The 18,397-nt window shown below is 47.3% G+C and overlaps 2 protein-coding genes across 2 annotated transcripts; both read right to left on the bottom strand.

Moving 5' to 3' along the window:
* Positions 1-9,902: 9,902 nt before the first annotated feature.
* On the bottom strand, positions 9,903-10,415 carry LOC124216044 (cuticle protein 19-like). Its single transcript, XM_046620099.2, has one exon. The coding sequence runs from the start codon at positions 10,389-10,391 to the stop codon at positions 9,999-10,001; it is 393 nt and encodes a 130-aa protein (XP_046476055.1). The 5' UTR covers positions 10,392-10,415; the 3' UTR covers positions 9,903-9,998.
* Positions 10,416-13,227: 2,812 nt separating this feature from the next.
* Positions 13,228-13,732, bottom strand: LOC124216043 (cuticle protein 19-like). The gene has a single exon (XM_046620098.2). The coding sequence runs from the start codon at positions 13,686-13,688 to the stop codon at positions 13,293-13,295; it is 396 nt and encodes a 131-aa protein (XP_046476054.1). The 5' UTR covers positions 13,689-13,732; the 3' UTR covers positions 13,228-13,292.
* Between the last annotated feature and the right edge of the window lie 4,665 nt (positions 13,733-18,397).

The raw sequence follows: 18,397 nt of genomic DNA on the forward strand, positions 1-18,397 counted from the left end.
GTTTTTGATTTGAAATGATTGATACAGCTCAGATTTTTTTGCTTCGTATCAGTTAACAGAACGAGGTGTAACATGGATTACGAATTAAAAATTTTCTCCTCAGATCTAATGGTTTTGTTTTTTTGGTTTTTTTTCATCAAACAAATCCCGGAGATATTTTTTTCGTACGGATACCGTCTACTCAATCATTCGTTACAGACAATACGCATCCACTCAATTATTTATTACATGCTTTCAGCTGTCCAGCAACGAGTCGTTCTGATCGAATGTTTTCACTATAGACTGACTTGCCGCGATTCCGGTGTAGTGAGTTGTTTTGTCGGATATCTTGATTCTCACAGTTTCCCCGTGGCAGCGGTGAAGATTATGCGGATATCTCTGTTAGATCAGGTAGCCTGAGGAGCATCCTTTCGTCGAGTTGCCTCGCCCCATTGCGCATCTGCAGCGTTCAATGCGGGGGCCAGGTGGGTGTCTGACAATATTTTTTGGTCCCCCATTTCAGCGACCATGCACCGTTGTCAATAATATCCCTCTCGGATCCCGATCTTGGCAGGGCGTCAAGGAGCAATGCGATCCATAGATCATTGTAAACAGTTTTACCCGCTTTATAATGGCTCTGCAACCGAGATGACGGTATATTTTTACGCCGGGTTTCCGGTCGTCAGCGTTCGGGATGCCGTACGATTTGACTTGCGATGTCTTGTGGAGTTTTTGTGTTATTTGGAAACGTGAGGACTCCTAACGCGATCCTAATGTCCCGGCTCCCGTGGACCACGCAGCGCGCCCCATTTCTACTGCTGAATTGTAATTTTTCGAAGCCAATATAAAAGTACCGTCTCCATTGGGACGTCGAGTGACAAGCGAGAATATTCGACTCGGTATTTTCGTATTATCGAACCTGCACCACGCCTAATCCAGTGGCGCGAAAAGATGCGATGCAGCGGCAAACGCCGGAGCAAATCAGCCACATAACCCGACGAAGAATGCTCGGGCTTTGAGAGGGACAACCTCAAGCAGCAGTTGGCACGCGGATGTTGAACAGATGGAAAATCGAGTAGGAACAAGGCGAACAACGGATCCTAACTGCGGAGCGGGCGAGTGGTTGTTATTAACGAAATTCTGAGCCCGGAACGCAACACTTTGGCCGACATAGTTTAGTCGGTGACATTTCAATGCAGGATGCAAGAAGGCAGGGGATGGGGATCGGGGGGAGCGCGAATAAGGTCAACCTGGCTGGCTTGCCACCCACGAAAATGTCAGCGGAACAATTGCATCCGTCCAAATGCCTCTCGCAGGTTGGAATTTCTCCGATCGTTTAGGTTCGCTCATCTTGCGTAATGTCATTCCGTCCCGCTGCACTCAACGCGGCATTGTTCTTCCATCAAAGAACAATGAGCACCCCAAACCGGCGAACCAATGCCCGCGCACCCGAATTAGCGCCGTGACACATTGTTATCATCACCGTTTCGACGGGGTGAAGAAATTCGACCAATTCAGCCGTGGGAATCCGGGCCACCGAGATTCGCGTGACCGTTAAGCGGGAGACGAAGAAGACGGAGCACTTCGAACGCAGAATGGAGTTTCACGTGTCAGGGCGAACTGTTCGCGGACCCAAAGCAACGACGCTTTTCAGTTTCGTAGGAAAGATGGGGGACCTCCTAGGGAGCGTGCCGAGGCCCCGGGGTCCCGAAAAGCCAATTTCTTTGGTATTGTCCGTAAATACCTGAATCATCGAGGCACACTGGCCCGTGTCTCGCGCGATATTTAACGGCTTTTAAGAAGCCCTGCTGCCCTGCAGCCAACCAACGAATCATTTTTCATCTTTATACCTTTCCGAGTTTAATTTGGTGGCACCGTCATTTTCCGAGGGGCTGAAGGCCATTGTGCCACGGAGCCCATTATACCATTGATACCGCGAAGGGAGAGGAAAATTATGTTATTGTTTCTCTTTTTTCAACCTGCTGAGTTCTTCTGCAGTTTCGTCCAGCTTCTAGGTTGGCGGGGGCCGCTGCATGGGCGGTGTGTAAGTTTTCAATACCAACTGTTGAAGAATGAAGACAAAAATCCTATTCGAAGGGGCGTAATGAATTCCGTTGTCTAATATTCGCCGGTTCATTTCGGATACAGTTTTCCACCATTACAGCTGCAGCTAGTATACCTAACCGACGGTGATTATATCCCGTGAATGTGCACTACTTCGTCCTACAAACCTGGATACGCAGTTGTGAAATCAGCATCCGAGTCAGGTTCCTTGGACCGGAGAAAGGTTTTCTCCCGCTTGGCCACAAGGCTTGAAGCTCTCTTGACCTTCACCCAAAGCTAGGCACGCTGAATAACTCAGATTGCGAAACATGCGCTGAAATACGAGGAACGGTAGGTGCCCAACGCGCTCGGTATCCGGTGAAACATCTTTAGTCGAGAGTGTTTCCCCTGGCATTCAGAACTCCTCCGTGTTACGTATAAAGCACCGTGTCCCGCATCAATCGAGTATTGGGACAGAGGAAAATAAGGAGGATAAAAGGGGAGGGAGAGAAGAGGAGAAATAAAACTCGGCAATGCTCCCGTGCCGGAGCTTTCTGCAACTGTGAAAGAATTACCGAGCAACAGGGCTCAAATATTTTTGTAATAACGATCAAGGGGTGTGTCTCCGGTGACACGAATAACAACCGACATGTCTCAATGTTGTGCCCAGCTCTTCAGCTGCCCCATTGTCCGTGCGTAACTAACAATGCTAGGGTTCAAATAACGTCTTACTACACTCCGTGGCACATACCTGCTATTGGTGGTGAAGGGCAACAACGAACAGGGGCAGAAGAGGAGCGCTGTGGAGGGGGCTTTCGGGTCTGAGGTCCCATTTCACCAGCCATTCAGGCCGCTTTGGGGGACACTTAAGAACACGTGGCCGTCGCCGTGGGCTGAATGTGGCCGGCGTAGGCCTTGCTCTTTTATCGAAAACCTTAAATTGCAATGATCCGATTGAAAATCGCCGATCTAGAATAACTAACGCGCATCATCTGCTAGCTATATAATTTTTTCAAGTCACGCGATCTGCGGTCGGAAAAAAGTTCTTTTTATTTTCTCGGAACATTCGTCGGACGGTTAAGCTCGATCAACGTAATTGAGGAACAACGGTTGACTATCGATTCGTAATCTAGACGGATAAAATTGGACACGTGCCTGAGATGGAGAGCGTAGCTGAATACTTAAACCGCAGGCAGTTGGAATGATTTTGAAATCATCGTGTCAAATTACACAATTCCCGACACGTGAATATAATTAAACGTTCTGCTTCTAACACTGTTTAGCTTTTAGGTCTGACGAGCGTGGTAATTGGTAGACAGTTTTAGGAATCAGACTCCTCCTGCAAGAGGCAGTTTATAACTGACAGCAATTTAATGGACACGGAAATGCTCAATCAAAATAATTATTATTAATTTGTAGGTTTATCCATTAGGGCGCGGTACAGGCCCCGTACCGGGCTGATGCGCAAAGAGATACATGCCGGAGTTTTAGAATCGTCTCTAGCGTGACCAAGGCTCCCCTAGCTCCGTGACATATGGAATTATTCTTAACTGGTCTTCCCTTCGGGAACGCGCAGACGGCTAACAAATTTCGTTTCACGCGCCTGGATAAAAGCGTGTAACATAACGCGACACGGGGACTTCAATTTCAATCTGGATTCCAACGGTGATTTTTCCACCCAGCATATATGACGTACAAAAAGCCCCCGCGCCTTTCCGGGAACGTAACCACGCTCGCACGTGCTTAGCTCTGATGCGAGCGTGAATATTGAACGAGCCGGTGAACATATCCAAGAAAATCCGGTCCCCCTTGCGCAGGGGTTACACCGTATTTTGATCTGTATCAAATTATTGATATCACTCGCTCAGCAGCTATCGATCACAATACGGACATGTCTCGTCTTCTCCGACCCAACGATACACGCATTGAATGTATGACCGCTATCTGGTATCGAAATCAAAGTCTCAGTCTCGAACACCTGCTAGGTGGTCAGATGAGAAAGGAACGCCAGGAAATTCTGCAGGTACAATATTAATTGATGAAACGTGCGGGTGATATCAGTGGGAATGGATCGAGCAGATGGTAGCCTTTTCGTGACAGGTTAGAAAGCAAAGGGCTCTGGATCAATTAATCTTTGAAATAATAATTCCAACACATGTTGGCAATCCTGTATATATACATACCCAAGAAACGAATGGAACCAAGAAGGTGCGGGAGTGCGGCGGTCTGGCACTATTATTCATCCCGTTGCTTTTCGGAGTGACGTTCTGGAATTAGGAGCCTCGGAAGTACAAGTATACAGGGTGTCTCTTCGGGAAAAACTAATTCTTCCTAATCTTCTTCCTCAGCGATACAATGAACGCTGTTGAAACTGACCTTGTTATACTTTTTTCATACCACCCTGTCAAAAACAGAACATTCGTATACTTACGAGATTACGAAGAGGATCGAGATACCGATCAGAGTTGACTGGATGTATTATACGTGTCAGACTTCATGAATAGTATAGCAATGTGTACGAACCATCATCGAGAACGTTAATTCTTTCAGTTTTAGAATGGATTATTATACAAACAACGCTTGCCTGGACATATCGCCGAGTGGTAACTGCGTGCATGAAATGAATGAAAAGTGCCGCCGTGTGACTGACACAAGAAAGTGCAAAACCCTGGAATTCGCGGGTATATAAATGTAACAAACGACGCGCCCTTCCACGTTGTATGACCTTTCGGAGGCCATCTTTTTGCTTCAGAATCCGGAGTACGATTTGACGTGGGTTTAATTAAATATTCCCCTACTCATTCAATTTCGGGTCGCGAACTTAGTTAAGCGTCCCTCGTGGCCGGATCGGTCGTACATGTAACAGTCGAGGGGTCACCACCGTGTGTAACGATGGTCCAACGTAACAAGTTTGGTGACAAAGTAGCACCGGCCGGGCATTTCCCAACAAAACCCCAGGGATACAAAGGGCTTTGGGCAGACACCGGCATCCGTACATTCGGTGTTTCGGCCTTGCCCATCCGCGTGCACGCCGGCATGTATCACTTGCGTTTTTGTTGTTCTTCCGTTTCTCTATCATCAGATGATTAGGAATTTACATGGTTTTCCAAATTCCCTGTGAGACGCGTGAACTCACCGTGGTTGGACTCGAGTATCTGACTGCATTGCGGAAGGCGGACCGCAACGCGGACCTCCGAAGACGTTGATTTCGTACTTGAGTGCGGAGTTTGTTGCAGACAAGCTTAGATCGGCGGACAAGCACTTAATTAAGCCGGGAACATATCGCACCAACGCCCATCCAGAGTCGACCCGCAGACAACACAGACGGGGCGGTCCTCATAGACACACCCTCGAGGGAATCCCCCTCACCAAACTGCCGCTTAGTTCAGATTCTACGTTCCACGGAAGCAGAACGTCGTGTGTATTTTAGAGGTCAATTAATACCCGACCCGTTTGCTCATGCATAATTCATGAGTGCACCTCCCAGGCAGGCAGGTATATATATATATATTAATGTATCCAGACATCGCGTCAACCGGAAATTCGTCAGACCTGAGGACGATGAATCCGGCTTCATGATTTCCCGCCCTTCGCTCGACCTCATCATTCGCGAGAAAGGTCTAACAGCTGTGAAACTATCCACGCGGCATTCCTTGCCGCACGGATTCGAATTCTAACGGTGCCGAGGCTCCGCCGCCGGCTTCGAATCCCTGTTCAAAAATCATTTTACGCGGTGGTCCCGACAATAGGTACGCTCCACGAACGAGCCACGGGACACTAGAGAAAGGGTAATGAGACGATACTCCCGGTTGTAAAGTGGGGACGGGATCATTAGAGACGCCGACACAGCGGGTGGACGTCTTGGTTGAGGTACTGGCTCACCTTCCGAGAATCCACCGCCTAGCTCTTTTAGGTTGCCAAAGATCGGGGCAGACTCGATCGTAATTGCATGCCGGGCGCCCGGGTGAAATGAGACTGGAATCTCGAGCGGCACTTGGACGATGTGACCTGTGCTACTGGAGTAAATCACTCATTTGAATGGTATAACGAGACGAGGAGTCGAATGGACCAAGTTCACTGCAGGATCGATTGAACGCTCGGCGCGAGATTGCGGATGCGACGCGTTGTTAATTGGGGAGTCGAGGCTCGTCAGGCGGGACGCTCGACGACTTCCGCTTTAATAAGACAGGGGGATCCCTCGGAATACCCGGCCTAGACCTGTTCAACCTCGCGCGGAACCGGGTCACGGAGAAACCCGGTCGTTTACTCAGACCCCGAGCATATCTTCTATGGAGATGAATGCAACCGCGAGTTTACACCACCTTAAGCCATACGCCGGTCGTGCGCGCCATCGTATTCTCGACTAACTGCTGTAACTTGTTACGACGCCGTTTGTTTGAGTTAGAAGTTACGTAATTTCAATTGTCCTTTCACGGGCTGCGCTCTATTCACGCGCGACGAACGTAACCCAGACTTAATATGACGGCTAAAGGCCGTGTCATACATTATACATGAAAGGCTCGACTAGACGAGCTTTTAGCCACATACACTCTCTCCCTCTCCCCCAGCGCATTCTCACTTTTCGACTCCTCAATCAACGACCAATGTGCTGCAGACCTTATAATCACGCGGTTTCGATCGGAACCACCCGAAATATTCGTGCGGGCTTCTTGACGTCCCCGCGCGGAGAACTATCAATCATGCGGAAGGATTTTTCCACAATTGAAATTGATCGTCTGGTTTTCTTCACTTCTTTTCAATTTCACCAATTTTCTTTTCGTTTATCCTCTTGCAGGGGAAATATAAATTAGTGCGTCGCAGAGTGATAGAGGATTCAAAGAATTCTATTTTTCGAATAAAAACATTGGCATAGGTTCGCAGATAACAAAAGCGAGCACCCCATAGCTTTCTTAAATAGCAACCGCGAGCGGAAAGGTGTGACTTGAGATCCGTCTTGCCTTCACAAATCCATCATCACGAAAACGGAGAACGGAAATATAAAATTTCGCGCACTCCCGCGTGTCCCTCGGGCTCCTCAGCTGGATGCCTATTTATCTACCCTTAAATTTCCTTCGGCACTCTCGAACCTTCGCCCGCGAGTGAAAGATGAACCCCGCAGGAGAGAACTCCGATGTTCAGGTTTCCAAAAATACCAAGAAGCTGAACCGAACCCCCCTCAAAAACACCCGATTCACACACCCGCCACGTGAAAAAAGGATCATCGTCGAGATAGACCGCTATGAAAGTTCAGTCGCAACGATTATCGTCATAGTTTTACAAAAAAGCTCGCTGCAATTTCCCTGTATATTCTTTATACTTACTTCTCGTCAAGTACAGAGAATAATGTAAAGGACAAGAAACCAGCAAGTTTAAATTAAATTACGGTTGTTATAATGACTCTTGAATAACAAAAAAAAAAGGGGGAGGACTGTAATAGAATTCTGTACTACAACTTTAGTAACGACAGCTATTCCCTGATCCCACCCCTGCAGCATCGCAGTCTGGAAAAGCCTGCAACGACAGAGGAGTTTCTCGTGCAGTTGAAAAAGAGGGGTAAAACTTTTCCGCTATGCAAACCGGCGTAACAGGATTAGAGGAATATCAAGGCTGGAAGAGGGCGACCAGCCCCGGGCCTTTCCGGGGCCGGTTTAGTCGATCGTCGTAAACCTGCAGGGTCCAGGGCGTTACTTAATAGGTTCGAGTCGGAGGTAGATGCCCCCGAAATGGGCGAACGGGGTGAACTCTGGGCCATATTGGACGCGGTAGCCAGATCAGCGTAAGCCGCAGGATTGCGGTCTGCCTCCCATAAGCGCGTATCTGTTCAGGTATGTTCGAGTGTGTGCACGGAACGTAAGGCGATGCGATGCCGGATACCGTGCGAGAGTATGGTCGGTGGTTAGCAGGTAATATTTCAGGTTATTGGCGATACCCGTTGCCTTCGGCAGAGCTATTGTCTCGTATAAATAGCTTAAATACTGAAGCGCCGATGGCTACCTCAGGCGGCCGCAATCTCCGGAGCAACGTCGGCTAATAAATATCCTCCTCGACCTCGGTTGGCGAATTTAACCTTGCCGCTGCGCGGCTTTCCACCCCTGAAACCTCTGGAAATTCTAGCCGAGGCAGAAGGAAAGACGACCGCATCCCGTTGCTACAGGGGATGCGGTTAATATATGTGCATCGGCCACGAAGCGACGAAGCGAAAATTGTGGAAATAGCCTCGCCCAATACCCGATATACCCTTTCGCGTGATTGGCTAAAAGACGGTTTTTCCATTCGACAGAACAGCTCGAACGACGGTCCAATAATCGGCCATTGTCATTCGATCACTCCGCGGGCCCTCGCTTTTCCCTCTTCCTTTTTTTCTCCCGCTTCTTTCACAGCGGCGCTGCGCGTTAATACAAAGTTACACTATGTATAGAATGGCTCGATATCATTCGGTTCGTGCGTGGAAAGTTTCTGTTCGTATCACAGCCTGCCTTTGTGCCGCTGTACCCACCCAAATCCGCAGTTTAGCCGGTACAAATTCGGCACCGCTATCCACTTGTCCGATCTCCATTGTAGCAATGACCCGTCCTACCGTTCCGATTCGCAATCTCTGTTGATCGGTGAAACATATACGAGGCTTATTAGGGGAAGTCCCTGGTCAGCGGACCCTAGATCTCTTTCGGTGCGGTGAAGGTGAAAGAAAGACGAAGGAAAGGTGTCGGGAAATCCGAAACGATCCTAGTTCTAGGCGAGACGGCGGAAAACCTCAACCGACATAATTTAAGACGAATATTCACGGACCATCGAGCGATATTTTCGCTTTCTTTGAGCCATGGAGACTTAATTTCTCACGCTGCAAGGTATCAGAGAACACCCTGCTGGATGCGAAGTGGCACTCGACGGGATTGCTGCCGATAGGGAAGAAGCGCAAAGCTATGGCTCTTCTCGATATCGTAGGAAATATGTGCGCGGTATGTGTTCCTATACACACACGCGGATTCGGACGATCGACCGTTTCCATTGTCCTTCGTACGTGGGAAAAATTTATGGCTACGATCCGCTTACGCGTCCGCGTCATGACGGGTAAATCCCCGGGTGTAATAATCGACGGGGACGCTCACACTCGTCACCGGCTGGACCAGACGCGGGCCAACACGTGTTTACCTTTTTTACACCGTCACTTCGACGGGGAAACCGAAGGGGCGTCCCCGGGTCCTCAGGCTTCACGATGACACCCGCTGGCTCGTCCGTCTGAAACGAGGAGATTAAAAACTTACCTCCTCGCCGATGTAAACGTCGCCGACGTGTCCAGGGGTTCGTCAACGCGTCGTGCGACGCCTAGATCGCATAACGGAGCGCATGACGCGTCCTCTTGGCCGATCAGCGACGCCTTGCGAGATGCCAATGTAACTTTGTTTTCAACTCCGAGCACCATGAGGCAAATCCTTCGCAGATGAGAAAGTTGGCGAAATTTCTGCCGTTTTGCACAAGACCCGGCCGGTTTTAAGGAGTGCAATGGCGCAGCCACGTACGTCGCAGGTGCTTCGAACGACGGGCTGCAGGTTATTTAGGGTGTATTTTGCATTAATTATTCAAATGAGCAAACACGTTGCTCCACATTATCATAAATTACGAGCCCCTCCCCTTTTTCAACCGACGACTTCATTCCTCTCGGTAAAACGAACAACAATGGAGAGTGACTGGCGGGTTCCGCGGGACTCACGATAACCGGCCACGTAATTGCAGCACGGACAGAACCTGTGCCACGGATATGTTAGCGGAACAGCGCGTCTTCTACGGCATCACCGAGAACCGGGTGTAGGTATCGACAATCTGAAGCGATCGATTATCTCCCATACGACTAATTCGCGCGGTAAATGAAAAAACTCTTATAATTATGGTTTCAACTGTAAAAATGATTTATTCGGGTAATATTAACGGTATACAAGAAGCAACGATTCAACAACTCTCCGCCAGTGATCATCCGCGCGTTACCAATGACCTCGGGCACCGGAGTGATCGTTACCGCCGTTGTTGTGGACCACGGCGTGGAAGCCGTTCTTGTCGGCGTGGTACTTGACGGTGCGGACATTGCCGCCTGGTTCCTTGAGGGAATATTCACCGGCGACGTTCTTTCCGTCGCGGTACTCCTTCTGGCCGTGGAAATCGCCCGTGTGATGATCCTCGACCCCGTAAGAGAAGGAGTACTTGGGGTGAGCGACGTAGTCCAGGTGGTGATGGCCGTGCTTGTCCACCCACTGGACAGGCTGATGGTGTCCCACAACGGGCCCATGGTGGTGTTGGAAGGAGTAGGCCATATGGCCGAACGTGGCTTGGGCCAAGACGGCGAGCAAAGCGACGGAGAGGATTAATTTGACAGCCATGGTGATCGCAGTCGGGAGGTTGTGTCGATTGTGACTAACGATCAGGAAATTTGTAACATTTATATACTGTTCAGGGGTTTAAGTTAGGTAACGCTCGTTACGCGGTCCGGTAATATAGACAATTGTCACGCTTCTATGAGCGGGAATAGATCTGAATATAACGTGTGTACGTGTGTTGACGTAAGGCGGCATGTGGATAAGCATATTTCGTCGACTTTGAAAACTAGTAAAAAGTGGAGCGCGTGTATTTATTCGTCACTTTTCTTTCGCTCCGCAATACTTCGGGTTTCTTTGCCCCGGTGATATTGCTCGTAAAACAGAGCTGCACCACTTTTCAATACGTGTAACTGTCGAATCCAATGCTTGCCTTTATTCGGCCGAGGAAAATATGTTGCGCACGAGGTATGTGTCTGTTTCTTTTTACTCGCTGAAAAAACACCGGCGTGGGCGTTTGCTGATCTGAGAAACAATTAAGGCGAGATAAAGACGGCGGGTCACGTAACGCAAGCTCCGCAACGCCTCGCCAGAGGGTATTTTGATTTATCGAATTCAATGTATTACGGTGCGGTGGGTTGGACCTCTCATTCGAGACCATACGTGTATCGTCACTGACCTCTGCGGAGAACCTTGGTACGAGTCGAACTCGAATGGCCGCATTCGCCGAATTCATCGTTTCCAACTTGCCCGAAAAGCACCAACGTCATTCAAGAACCAGCAACGAACGCAGTCAGATCTCAAGACATACATTTTGAAAAATTAACCATCTCCGAGACAACTACAGATTTTGTGCTACATACTGATCGTGAATTGATAAGGACATTCCAAGAATCACAGGTGCCAGGTAGTTCTCATCCACAAGATCTGCAAAATACTTTAGTACTATGAAAATCAACGGGGACTGAGGCCAAAGGAGTAGCTAAATAAGCGAAGTGGAAAGCTTCACATGTGACTGAAAGGCAGAGAAAACGTCCGTTAATCCGCTTATGGTAGTCGGTGTTTGGACTGGCTCGACATTAGCATATTACCACAAATTGCGAAAGAGTCGCGCATAGTGAGGCCAGGCTAAAACTGGGGACATCCGAATGGTGAAATGTTTACCTGAATCTGGATTTCAACTCTGAGAAGCGAAATTATATAAAGTGGAATATAATGTAAGTATAAAGCGCACGACATCTTTCTTTGTACGGTGTGGTATGGACGATAAAATGCGAAATACTTGGCACGTATATCTCTAGAAATCGGTTCAGTATCGTATTTATACCCTCTTCGTGACATATATGCGGCTATCACTTTTACCCGTTAGGAAAAAAACGCTATTACACCCAGTTCTTTTCTGAATCAAAATACTCCTCTCATCGAATACCCACGATCGTAGCAGCACGACTCCGGAATTGGTTGGCGATAGTAAAAAGTTTAGGAAGAAGCCGGTGATGCAGTTGATCCCAGAAACGAGAAAACCGACACAACGCTGCCTTAGGTACAAGACAGAAAAACAACCAGCGTCGGAGACAAAAGCGAAAAAAGGGTATAGACGGGGAAAAGAAAATACAGCGCGAAATAAAAAGCGGACCCTTCTCTGGGGGAGAAACGGGAGAAACACTGAGAAGGGAACCGGCGAACCTCGTTGCGAAACCGAATTCAATTCGACAAATCTGAAATGGATGGCCAGGCTGTTCTGCAGGGTCGGAAGAGACGGTCGACTCCCGAGTAAATAGACGAGTTGTAAAAACAGAGTTTCCTCACAGATAATTCAGGCTTTTTCCGTGTTCCAAAGGGAGGCGACACAATTTATTTTCAGTCCCGGCGCGTTCAGACGTGATAAAATCTTCGGATGACCTCTCTAATCATAATATAATATTACAGTCGTAAAAGGATACTCCGAGATGCTTTCATGTGTGCAAAAACATTACAAATAAACAGCATAATTTTTCCCGTGCTTCGAAATGATCACGAAATCGATGCTTTGAAATTGAAACCACGAACGGAAATACAGGAATAGCAGAATGGTCATTGGTCCTAGAGCCAATTAAAGTATCGTGCATCGAATGATGTTTTCCAGGATGTTTGTGACATGCGAAAATTGTTTTATTCTCACAGTGAATCAACGCATCATTTTCTATTGATTACCATTCAGGTGGTCGAAGCGCAGAGTTCAATTACCCAATTGCCGTGAACAGAAGTCTGGATTACCAAACAGTTCAGAAGAAAACTCCACATCGGACAGATAAAACATTGCAATTGTACAGGATACATATACCGACAATTCTAATCCTCAGATAATTACAAATACAGATGATACCTAGACCGGTTGTTAAGAATTATTATCTTTGAGGAAGTGGTAGACGAGCTCAGGAAAAGATGAAGAAATTTATGAAACATTCAGTTTATTAATTAACTGAAACGTATATAATTTTTGAACTACTGGTAAATTCGAAAAATTAACGACGGAGCCAGGAATCGAACCTGGTATCTAGCGATGCTTTACCGGAGCCTTACTCCACTAGACCACCTAGCCGCCACTTAGGGTGGTCTAGTGGAGTAAGGCTCCGGTAAAGCATCGCTAGATACCAGGTTCGATTCCTGGCTCCGTCGTTAATTTTTCGAATTTACCAGTAGTTCAAAAATTATATACGTTTCACAAAATGAAAATTACCTCGTGATTAATATTAATATTGATGATGCATATCCGCATTTCAATATTATAATATCAGACGGTCATTGACTGTCTTACGAGCTTCGCACCAAGAAGCGTAAGTTACCAAAATGTAAACACACTTACAGACACTCTTACAATTGTGCTCGAAGAGGAAGAACACTTTCTATATCCACATTTATTAATTAACATCGTGCAGTACAGCAATAGTGAACAACTTCGTAAACGGCTAACGACATCGCAGGACTCTAATGACCGTGAGCGTAGGCGCCAGAGTGGTCATTTCCACCGCTGTTGTGGACCACGGCATGGAAGCCGTCCTTATCGGCGTGGTACTTCACCGTGCGCACATTGCCGCCTGGTTCTTTGAGCGAATATTCACCGGCGACATTCTTTCCGTCGCGGTGTTCCTTTTGTCCGTGAAAATCGCCCGTGTGATGGTCCTCGACTCCGTAGGCGAACGAGTACTTGGGATGAGCGACGTAGTCCAGGTGGTGATGACCGTGCTTGTCCACCCACTGGACAGGCTGATGGTGTCCCACAACGGGTCCATGGTGGTGTTGGAAGGAGTACGCCTTGTGGCCGAACGTGGCTTGGGCCAGGACGGCGAGCAAAGCGACGGAGATGATCAGCTTGAAGGACATCGCGGCTCGAAGGTTGCTTACCGGAGCGACTGACTGTCGAAGAGCGTTCTGATTTTAGAAATGATTTGCACCGCTTATATAGTTACACCTTGGGCAACAGGTATCGTTGACATAACGCCACTTACGACAATGTAACGCGTGAAATAGAATTCAGATTCGGCTTCACCGAAGCGTGGCAATGTCAAGTGTTTAAACTTTGGCTAACGAAAGCTGTATGCAGGCATGCATGGGCGTAGGCGGATTACAGGTGAATGTAAATTACCCAAGTCTTGTATAATGGCTTGCTGCCACTAAACGGTCCTCGAAACTATTTGTATTCACCGTTTGAGACGGAATTATTTTGCCGTATAAAATCGCGTTAATTAAAAAAGTTTACATTCTCTCTGGTAAGTGTCAAGTCGGTTGATAGTTTTCGAGAACAATAGGAAATCGTTTTACCTGCTGACGGATCGAATGATACGCCGGGCGAGGAAAGAATCCTAAATAAATTACCGTTGAGTTTCGAGCCTCTTTCCGTCCCTGAAGTAGTGGATTGAAAAATTGTTGGACGCTGAAATTAGTGGCCGAGCCTATAAATAAGCGGACGCTAATGCGTTTTATCTCGCAGCGAGCGAGGAGAGCCGGTCTCGCCGGTTAAGCGACTGACATAAATTCGATCCCATTGCATTCCCCAAAGATCAGCTCAGAGCCAGGGCTCTTCGGGGCATTCCCAAATTATCCCAAACACGTGTTTTGTTACATATTTCGATACGTTTCGACGCACGCCCGCCGCTTAATTGCCCGAAAATTAGACGACTGACTCTTCAGATAGGTAAAAAGTCCGGAAAACGTTCTAGGCGGCTGCTAATCGCGCCGATCTTTTCAACAATGCGTTCGGTCACACGTTAACATCGCCCAATTTTCTCTTCTGTTCAACCATGGTCGTTAAAGGTTTTCTAAGTAATGACACCGGATGCTGTGGAAGGTTAGGGAACCGTACATGTTGTTTCACGGGGTTCCGAAGTCCCTGCATTCCGCCGCGCTAAATAATTTTACATGACTTTTACTTATCCTTGATACTTTTCTTTCATTAAACTGAAAATTCATACCGTATACTATTTTTCCTTGTTCCAGCATCAGCAAATTTTGCATTCAGCCAAGCGTCGGCTTAAAGATCCATCGCGTCAGGAGAATTTACCGACACATTAAATTCTTTCATTCAAAATCGCTGTGCCGCTGACTCGTCCGATTGTTGAGGTGGACTTTTCTCGTTCGGCCAGCTCGCGTCGGCTGCTGTCCAAGTTATACGTAGGCAAAGCCAGCTGTTCCTCCGAGGAATGTATACACAAATTTATGTATACCGTAAAACTATCCCTGTTTTAGAATTTCATATTTTTCAAGTGGAACATTTTATATGCCTCGTCTCGTCAAATTTCAGTTTTTATTCACGCAGTACCGGACAGCGAGCATTAAACCGGTATACCTTTATTTTCATTAAACAGGCGGAACGAAATGTTTCTCAACGACCAGAAAGGCATTCTACACACATACATACTAGTAAGTATAAACGACTAAAATCGTGACGACTATAATACAGTGCAGCGAAAGAGTATTTTCAAAAACGAACGGCTAGTTAAGCAGTAATTGTTGAAAGATTCCGGGTTGTTGATCGGTTTTCCTTCTGACCGAATTTGGTATGGATCTAAAAATGAACGTAATTTCTTTGAGAAATTCAACATTTTACACTTTCGACGTCCACTTGATAGTTCGAGTGCTTGCCTCATTAGTATAAAGAAATTGGACGAGACTTACTCTTCTGTTGATAAATATTTCAGATTTCTGGCATAAAATCTTTTCCCAATTGACCCCACCGATCGTCGAACACTCTTCACCCTACAACTGTGCCAATTGGCATCATATTGCTGGTCATCTCGAAGGCGACACTGATGCGGCAAATTATGATACAGAGACTGAGAGAGCGGGAGGATCGGGAAGCCGAAGAAGAGAGGTTTGGAAAGAAAGAGAAGGCCAAAGAAGCGCCCCGCCGCGGAACGCGTTCAAAGCCGCCGACCTCGTCGTCGGTGCTCCGCGCGTTCGCCAACGTCCATAAATCTTGACTGCTGTAGACAAAAGCCCGAAAAATGAAGCGCATCAATTAACCCCGTAGCGGTGAGCAACGCTTTCGATCACTTTAAAAATTTTCGCTGAGAGAAGACGCGCGCTCGTCCCGCGTCCCCTTTTCCCTCGCCCCTCGTCCTCTTTATCTCAAAGTTGGACATGTGGCAAACGGCGTCGACGGAGATCCCAACCCTGTAAGTGGTTTTCGAGCCACGTCGTTAACTCCCAAGAACCACGTGTCCCCAAGATGTTTCCGCGTGCTTACTAACTAAAAGTACTTTCCGGGCTTAAGTAGAATTTAGGACACGTGAGCCATGATGGCCTAGAACTTGGGAGGCAAAGCGCGTAAAATGATGTAACTTTGACCGTTTTAATCTCCAGTGGAAATAAAGAGGCCGCCCTGTCAAAGGCGGCGGACCTGATCCGCGGTTCCTGCAATGATCGAGGATGCCGTTCGTCTCTCCGTCCTTCGGAGAGATATCTTCGCCCAGCGGGACCCGGTGAGCATTTCATGCCATGTGAGCCAGTTCAATGTAACAATGTAAATACTTTGTCATCCGGCAGGGCCGCTTCTCGATCCTGGAGCCACGGCTGTTCCCGGTTGTCCCGAGGCGGAGTAGGGCAATCAGCCGCACGGAAAGCGCTGCAGTCATTCCGTTGCCATTATGAGTTTTAATTCGATTCGAGGGCAGAGCAGAACGCTTTGTGCTACTTCACGCATAGAATTACCGACGGAACTGGTCACTCGAATCGTGAGAGTCGCTGTACAATCCCGCTTGAATCCGGAATTATATCTCGCAGTTCGAACTCAAAGCCTGCACATGGACCAGATGCTATACAGGTGCGGTAGGTAGGTACTCTATATGATAGAAATAGTAACCTCCTGCTGGAAACGTAATTATTACGCGGAGCACAAATCCGGCTTTTTGTATAGTTGCCGACTCTGCGCTCGAGGAGGCAATTAAAAAGTATATTTGAACGAGCATATTTTTGAAATATTGACAAGGATTGCGTTCCATACAAACGTTACCCTCATTCTTTTCATCATCGGAAATACCAAACTGGACAATTAACTTTTTATCTCTCAGCGCACAGGACCTTATCAATAAAAAATAGTAACGATGCGCTCTTTTGAATCAGTTATACTTCGATTTCGACACCGAATTTTACATCTAATTTCACAACATATGCCGAACGATTCGTGATCATAAATCGTTGCAACTCCGCCAAAGACTATGAACAAAGAAAAAAGCATCCAAGGAAAAATCATGTTGACTGCTAAAAATAGCTCCGCGGTATTTCAAGTACAAGCATTAAATTTCGAGGTCAATTGCCGCTCGCAATATTAATTCATGAAGCCCTCGCTGTTTTCCGTTGAATTTACGTCAACTGTGGAATTTTAATAATGTAAAAATTAAAGCAGCGATAAAGGAGGGGGATGATTATGCGAGGGCGTATCAGAAGGGGGTGAAAATTTACGTGACGCCATGCAAACGCGAGGAGGAGGGAACGAGAACTTCCCGCAGTGGGTGAAATTGCGTGACGTACGTTACGTGATGAGAAAAAATAGTTCCATTTTTTGCGGTCGTGATATTACAAAGAGGAGGAGACTGAAGCTTTACGCTGATCGACCGCGTATTATGAATTCAAACGCGTCGGACCCACCCGCAGGGTACATCCGAGCACCCTGACGTGAATGTGGTGGGCAGAAGCCGAGGGGGACGTGAGTACCTACGCAGGTATAAGTAAACGTTACCCCTCAAGTGAGATATGGATCTTCCAGCTCGTTGAACGCGGAGAACAGAACGTTGAGTTGCGTTTACGTTTACGCAATCCTGACGCAGCTCCGCGTTGCGCGACCAGAAGGGTTGACCGAAAGAATACAACCGCAAGGGCTGCGGACCCCAAGCCTTGTGGAGCGAGTCCTTTCGGCGAACCGTGGCGAAACCCGTCCGTCACTCTCGTTATTAATATACTTTGCGTGCTGGCTGGCGCTCCGGTATAATAATACGTGCGTGCTCGTGTGGGTATATATGATACACAATTTGCTCATCTACTGGGTGTCCGTACACGGAGAACGTATCCGCGCTGATTTGACAAGAGACGTCTCCATTTCAGTGACGATGCCATTAATGCTACGCGGAGTTTGCCAATATTCACCTCAATTACAGGATCTCGAATTACGCGGTGGTTCGGTTAACTGGAACAGTCCGGAACTCTGCGGATAAACTGTAACTAGACAGTAATCCGACCTCCTGTATAGAATATCGAAGAAGTGAGAAAGCATTTCATTAGCTGCAAAATATTTTAACAACAACCACTTTGCCGCTTCATACAAATTTAACTCGTGTATACTGTCATATACTCTGCGTATGTCCCGATATTTTTACCAGATTGCAAAATTGCGCGAAACTCAATCGTACTGCATTTATTTATTAACTACGCAAACGATGCAAGTTTCGAATCCGATATTTCAGAATTATTGGCATCAACGAGCGTAGGCTGCTGAGAAGTTTCACATCGTGACGACACGAGCGCGTGCCAACATTTGCGTAATTCAGGAAGTCGAGTCAACATTATTATAACCGTGTACGGGTAATGTAATTGCTTAC

This window comes from Neodiprion pinetum, chromosome 4, assembly GCF_021155775.2.
Source record: "Neodiprion pinetum isolate iyNeoPine1 chromosome 4, iyNeoPine1.2, whole genome shotgun sequence".
Lineage (NCBI taxonomy): Eukaryota > Metazoa > Arthropoda > Insecta > Hymenoptera > Diprionidae > Neodiprion > Neodiprion pinetum.